At 40.8% G+C, this 7,489-nt stretch overlaps 1 protein-coding gene across 1 annotated transcript; it reads right to left on the minus strand.

Annotated features, from left to right (window-relative positions):
* Positions 1-151: 151 nt before the first annotated feature.
* Positions 152-5,887, minus strand: ldhba (lactate dehydrogenase Ba). The gene is made up of 8 exons (XM_066667848.1): positions 5,730-5,887; positions 3,553-3,681; positions 3,320-3,437; positions 3,020-3,193; positions 2,705-2,878; positions 2,485-2,602; positions 937-1,060; positions 152-645 (listed from the first exon to the last, which is right to left on the minus strand). The coding sequence occupies exons 2-8, from the start codon at positions 3,676-3,678 to the stop codon at positions 478-480; spliced, it is 1,002 nt and encodes a 333-aa protein (XP_066523945.1). The 5' UTR covers positions 3,679-3,681; positions 5,730-5,887; the 3' UTR covers positions 152-477.
* Positions 5,888-7,489: the final 1,602 nt, after the last annotated feature.

The following is a 7,489-nucleotide window of genomic DNA, read 5'->3' on the forward strand; positions in this document are numbered from 1 at the left end:
TTTGGAACTGTGTTGCCTGGAGAATCAAGCAGCCACTTTTGGTCTGATGACCCCTGCAGTTAAGTATTAACAGGCTGAAGTGTAACAAGCCACAAGAGGGCGACAAAACGCATATAAAACCCAACCTGCAGGTAAAAACGAAACCATCAAGAACTGTTAAATGTTTATTAAATTTCTTCTTGTCATTAAATTCACATTCCATATCAAAACATGATACTTAACAGTATGTTCTCAATTCCTTCACACTGCATTTATTACAAAAATAGTTGGAGTTTAGTACAAATGTGAAGACAAACCCACACTGGTCTGATCATAGGTTCCACAGAAACATACCTTCAGTTTGGACCGTACTATACCAACATGGACCACCAGGACAAGAAAAAAAGTAACTGCAACATCTAAAGTAAATGTGAAAAAGCAGGAAAGATGGAGCGTGAGGAGTGTGTGTGTGTGAGAGAGAGGCCCCTACAGTCTCATTTACAGGTCTTTCAGGTCCTTCTGAATTCCCCAGAGGGTGTCCGCACTCTTCTTGAGCTGGGCAACTTCGGCGTCGGTGAGGGTCGTGTTGACCACACTGGACACTCCACTGCCACTCAGTACACAAGGCAGACTCAGGTAAACCTCCTCGTTGATGCCGAACATACCCTGCAAATGAAGCCAGACATGCATTAGTGCAAATTCTGCACCAGGCTGCGAGTGGTCAGTAATATGAGATTTGATCTCATAACATGCAGCCCATATAACCACATTTATTTGCTTTCGTTCATTTAAATAAAAAGGAAAATGATTGGTTTGTTTTTGGCATGTTCCTTTGATTTAAACAGTATTTAATATAGATCTGCTTTTATACCACATTTTACCAAAATAAAAGGTTTAAGAGCTGCAGGAGGACTGAAATAAAGCATGATTTTAATTGTATGTGCTTGTTGCTCTCACCTTAACCATGGTAGAGACTGGGTGAACCCTGCTCAGGTTTCTCACAAGGCTTTCAGTCAGGTCGGCCACACTCAGTCCAATGGCCCAGTTGGTGTAGCCCTTCAGTTTGATCACCTCATAAGCACTGCAACATAAAGACAATCCATATCAATTTACTCCGTCAGTGTCGTCACAAAACCAAAATTGATACCTGCCTAAACATCCCAATACCGGTAAAAACCCAAAACATCAGGAGAAATACGTTCTCTAAAGCCAAGGGCGGTCGACAAAGATGCTGGTTTCTCCTTGTTAAGAGTGACACCACACTTGACATTTCACCATTTCTGGGTCCAATCCTACGAATCTATCATACATTACGACTTGTTTACTGTTTGAATAAAGGTGAATGTATCAATTATTCAGAAAAAAAAATAAATGTCTCTTTAGCAGCACTTTTGGCATCATCTGCCGTGCGGACCGACTGTGCTGCTCCATCTCTGGAACAGATGAGCCGCTTCAAGGCAGCTGTCTCTCCCAGAGCAGAGATAACACAGAGAGTCGTCTCTCCCGGTGTTCTAACATGTGGTGCTACTGGCGATTCTCTTCTGTAGAAAACAGCTAAGGGTTACAGGAAGTCGCTGGGGCTAGTCAGGGTTTTTAATAAATATAACTCACTAGAAGGTCTGAAAAGTCTCTAAAGCTAGCGTCAAAATCATTACAGGAGGGGAGGTGGTGCTGCGGGAGAACACTGCCCCCCTGTGGCACTCGTTGGAAATACCTCTCTTAAAGTACCGGTACTTAAGAGTATTGTACCGTTTTTTAAATGACAAAGTATTGAGATGCTTTTCTAGCATTGTATACCGTGCAACAATACTGTCCGTCACAAGTTCCATGGGTTAAATCAAACGTAAATAGATTACTGCTACAGACAAAAGCTTCGATAGTAATTCTTCATGAGACTAGGACAATAATTATTATTTTTTAAAATTCCATTCATTTAAGGGGTGTCCAAAAGGTAAAGAGAAACTACTGGTTTCCAAAGAGATGTGTTTAAAATACGTATTATAGACTGAAGTATTTAAAAACTTGCACTGAGACTTTAGATCAAATTCCTTTCTTAAATTTATTACTAAATAATTTTGCTCACTCAATCCAAGTGTAATTTTATGATGTAAACTTTTAACTCTCAGCATGATGTCCTCCGAGTCATGTTTATTTAAGATAAATTAATATACACAAGCATTCTTGCTTCAGTTATCCATTGCAAGTGTGTCAAAATATTACTGTTTTGGAATGCATCCAGGCCAGTTCCCTCAGTTTCTTCACCTGCTCCACCCCCTTACTGCCTAGTCCCTCTTCTAACACCTGATTCAGCTCAATGAGGGGTTGATTATTAGCTAATGATATTGCTACAGTGAACACAAAGATACGACTGTTGTGTTTAACAATGTATTGAGGAGACCATTGAGAAATAGGTGGATTATCATTTTTAGCGTAAATACAAAGTTATATTAATCTAAAAATGGAACCATATTAACACTTCTATTCTAACCATATTCTGAATATTACCTGTCCACCACCATCTTGTGAGCGTCTTTCCAGTTCTCGCTGTCCTGATCAGTGCCAATGGCAGGGTTAAGCTTCTGAAGGCTCACTCCAGCAACATTAGCACCGCTCCATACAGGGACTGTGCAAAAAAAAAGGAGGAAAACAGTTAAAATGCAAGGTTCTCCCTTCTGTTCATCCCTTGGAATTAAATTACAAGCTATCCTTCCCCAAGATGGCTCACCGCTAGAGTCTCCGTGTTCTCCCAGGATGTAGCCATTGAAGCTGCTGGCGTGTATGCCCAGCTTCTCGGCCATGATGTAGCGGAAGCGAGCAGAATCCAGGTTGGTGCCACTGCCAATGACACGGTGCTTGGGCAGGCCACTCAGTTTCCAAGTCACGTAGGTCAGGACGTCCACTATGGGGGGGGTTGAAAGGTTATTCAGGAGTTACATCACAAACAGTAGAAAGTGTCTGTTTCAGCATACAGACATTACTTGATCATGTGCATCAGTCATACATTGAAAACCACGGGACGTGTGAATGAGTTCTTTCTCACCTGGGTTGGACACCACAACGAGAATGCAGTTGGGGCTGTATTTGACGATCTGAGGAATAATGTGCTTGAAGATGTTGACGTTTCTCTGAACCAGGTTGAGTCGGCTCTCGCCCTCCTGCTGACGCACGCCAGCGGTCACCACCACGATGCGCGAGTTAGCCGTAACAGAGTAGTCTGTTAACCACACAGAACAGCCCTTTATAAATTAATATTTAGTCATGAGATACTATTGCAATCCATTCACAACACACAAATCAACTCAACTTAATTTCAATACAGATACGGCACACAATGTCTCACCTTTGTCTGCCACAATCTTGTGTGTCTTGAGGAAGAGACTACCATGCTGCAGGTCCATCATCTCTCCCTTCAGCTTGTCCTCGATCACATCAACAAGGGCAAGTTCATCACACAGGTCCTACAGAGGGAAAAAGTAAACCAAAACATTTCTATTGGGAGTCAGTTCCAGTTCAAATGAGAACGGAACAAATGAGGAGCTGTGTACACAAGTTTTTTTTTAAAAAACAACTTACCCTGAGCAGAATGCTGACAGCACAGGCCATGCCCACCTGCCCAACTCCCACCACAGTCACCTTGTTGGTGGGCAGCTCAGCAGCAGCGGCCATGGGGGTGATGAGTTTATCCTTGACTGAAGCCATGATCTGTGAGAGAGAGAGAGAGGGGGGGGGGGCAGTTGTATAATGTTTGTTTTAATTTGAGCCAAATTCACCCATGGCTGTTTTCTCCCCATCACAGCACCAGTAACGTGACAAGACACGCCCCCACAAACTTGCAGCAATGATTTTCTAACTGTGTAAATATACTTCAAATACCATTCCAAATAAAGATGTATTTATTTCTCTTTTTTGTTTGGTTCACAGTAGCAAGCAAAAATTCCAAATATAGCTTAACCTGCGCCAGGCAAACAGAACACAAGTCTACATTCACACGCTCCTGGTGGACGACAAGCACACACAAGTCATGGGAGTATCCATGACCTAAAAAGTAAGGCATTAACCAAACCTTCACTGCAGCGAAAAAAAAAGAAAACACTCTACATTAAAGCCATTTTTAAGGCAGTCTCACAAGCAGGTGAATAGGCTCAATGTGTAGTGGCCTGATACTAATCCATTTATTCCATTACAAGGCACTGTTGTGGATACCATAATCCTAATATGACACTGAGCTCAGAGGCCATTTAAAGCCACATGTAGCATGAAGTTAAACACCTAAATCGAAGACTGATATTAGATTAGCAGGCAATATATAACACCTACAAGCTACATATTTATACAACAGCTTCTATTTATTTTAAGATGTAATGGAACATCCAACTGTTTTAAGTCTATAGCTTTAAGAAGTAGGGAACCAAGCCACTTCCAGCAGAGAGAGAGAGAGAGGAGGGGCTTCAGAGGTAGACGTCAGGTGTTAAAACAAACTTGGCTGGGCCTCAGGGTGCAAGGCCATGTGTGAGCCAAAATATGCATCACTGGCTGTCATTAGAATTGCAGCACCACTGATTACTGTTTTAAATAAATAAATAAATATGCTTCAGGTAAAATTTAGATTTATAAAATGCTCTTCTGTAGCGCAGAATAGCAATATTTAGGTAAATCTGTTACTATTCTAAGACACTGCTATTTTATTGAGTACCTCTACATAAGGAAACTGCATTAGTGGTGCTTTAAAATCTTTTTACAGCAGTGTGAGATCCAGAATGACTTACAATAGTTTTGACTATATATTATGATTTAAAATAGTTTTGTTCTGAAACTGATTAGGCTAATAAAATAATTAAAAATACATTACTTAAATGTTAATAAAAAAGTAGTGCTATTTCCCCCATGTTTTATGAACGTTGTATCTCCTGAGGGGGTGGGTTCGTTTTCTTATTTTTTTGAGAGAGTTTCGGGGCCTGAAACATGTTTCAAGGAGAAACCTAACACCGTTGAGACACAGAACAGGCTCAACTTAATTCAACGGTGTGTTTAAAGCTTATATTTTAGCTCCGTGGATTGGAAATGACGGTTTTTTTATGCGCTGTTACTCTGAGGCCTACAGTGGTCGCCCTCATCTTGTCCTTGACGCTGCCGGATGCTACGCGCTGCTGAGGCGCGAAAAAAAAAAAAGGAGGTCCAACATTACGATGTTAAAACCAATAAAACCACTTAATATCAGACTTCCATCCCTTTTCACAGAGAGTTGTGAAATTAATGCTAATCTCAGGTTTTAGGCGGCTGTAATTTTAAACTCGTTTGGCGTCGTGTAAACTCAGGGAACACCGAGGATGTACCGACCCACTGTTCGCAAACGACCCAACAAAGTGAATAAAATGGCCGCTTCCCTTCATCTATGGATAAAGCAGCAAGTTTTACATCTCTGAGCACAGCAACATAAGACTACACTTTGTTCTGCTTTATTTAATGACGGCTTAGAGACAGGCCACACCGGAAAAAGATTTACCACGATGCAATGGCGTATCACCGCTCGGTCAAGTTCAAAGCCAAGCTTCGTTTCGACGAATATTGGTTCCGTTAAAGTTATATAGAGCTACTTTTGTGTTGCATTAAATCTCTACAGGCTATTATTCCCCTGCACACACTAACTTAGCTAGCTACAAAACTTTAAAATATCAAAGCTTTTAAATACCCCATTACCATGAAAACGCAAACCCTTTTATTGCATTAAAGTAAACATATAAAGTACTTACTGCTGCTTCTGGTGAGTTTTAAGGTGCTGGTATCCTTGGCGGAGTTTAGGCAGACCTCTGCTCTGAGGGGATGGATGGCAGTGTGAGCGAATTTCAGGAGAGGGCGAGAGGAGGAGGAGGAAGATGGCTACGCCACTGACGTACGCCCTTAACGTAATACTCATTAGCAGCAGAAGCTGTAAGCTCCTAAATGCGGTCTGGAATATAGTGACGGAGGATACTCGCCTCAAGGTGAGCGTAACGTTAAGGCTCGATCTCATTTAGCGCCTTGATGTTTGCATAGTGAACTACGCCGGTTGTAAAAAAAGCCGCTCCTGCGTGAAAATAGCACATACTATTTCCAACACATAGCCATTTAATTATATACAAACAGTTCACAACTGTAAAATGGACAAACCGCGCAGAGTCTGGGCGTACAAGACAAATAGTTCACTATCAAGGGAGCAGGAAGCAATTTGGGATACTGACGAAGTGTGGAAGTCGTTAAGGTGAAAAAAACAAACAAATATGTGCAGTGTTGTGGAAAGTCTGCTTGTTGTAAATTAAAGGAGGAAGTCTGAGTGAGTTTTAAAGGACTGTGTTAATAACAGTTTGAGCAAATCTTAATTAGCATACATTATTGTTAAAAAAATAATGTAAATATATAGTTTCAAGCACTGAAGGAATTTCACAGACGCATATATGGGTTTATGGGTCAGACCATTGTTTTATAATCTGTTTTATGATGGATTTATGATGCCATGGAGCTGCAAAAATGTCATTAGATTGTCAGTGCGATATTTTACGCCTAACCACATCCCTGAAGTAAGACTGTCTCTCAGGATTACTTTATTGTGGAGGTGGTCCTCTTGGGTAAATGGCACTGAACTTGAGAGTACTGGCTAAATTTAGGACAAACAGCGAAGGTGAACACTGACAGACAAAGTGGGTGTAAATGACTGGTAGCAGTAGTGCTACAATCTAATAATCGCAAGTGATAGTGTAACTTCCTTTAAAAGATAAGGCTCAACCAAAGAAAGAGAACAGCTTAATCAAGTAAATTCTAATCTGAATGCTGTTAGGACCCCTTCTATGTTCATTCATTTATTCATCATTTGTAGCTGCTCCATCCTGATCAGGGTCAGTGGTAGGTCCAGTGTCACAGAATCATTGGGATCAAGGTAGGAAGATAACCTGGACTGGGTGCAAGTCCATCAACAATATTTCACACATTCACACCTGTGGACATATTCACATAGAAAGTAGCTTGTTTTTTGAGCTGTGTTTGAGACCCTAGAGCTTTGCCTTGTCGCTCCCATTGAATTATCTGTTTTTTGTGAATCCTTTGTTTCCCCTGGGAATGCCATTCTTATCCTTTCCTTGAGGAACATGCACAGATGATATATCTAAACAAAGGGTAGATGCATTAAACCATGTTTACAGACCTCCTTTTTTGCTGTGCAAGCATCACCCTCAGTGTCCCTGTGAACTTTGGTTTTAAGATTATGCTGAACTGGTGTCTAAAGTTCATAAAGTTTAAGGAAAACTAATATCAAACAGAGCCCACCTCCTGAAATTGTTACCTAGTGATGCGTTGAAATAGTCTCTCTAAAATGTAGACATTATTGTCAGATAAAAAATCTAGGTGCCAAATGATCTTTCAAAAATCTTCCAAGAAGAGTTTCTTGAGATAAAAGGACATAACACAAATAGAAGCATTAGGACAAATGCATATGTATATATGATACAATCATTCATTTCCTGTAACCACTTATCAAATT

Source organism: Hoplias malabaricus, chromosome 4 (genome assembly GCF_029633855.1).
Source record: "Hoplias malabaricus isolate fHopMal1 chromosome 4, fHopMal1.hap1, whole genome shotgun sequence".
Lineage (NCBI taxonomy): Eukaryota > Metazoa > Chordata > Actinopteri > Characiformes > Erythrinidae > Hoplias > Hoplias malabaricus.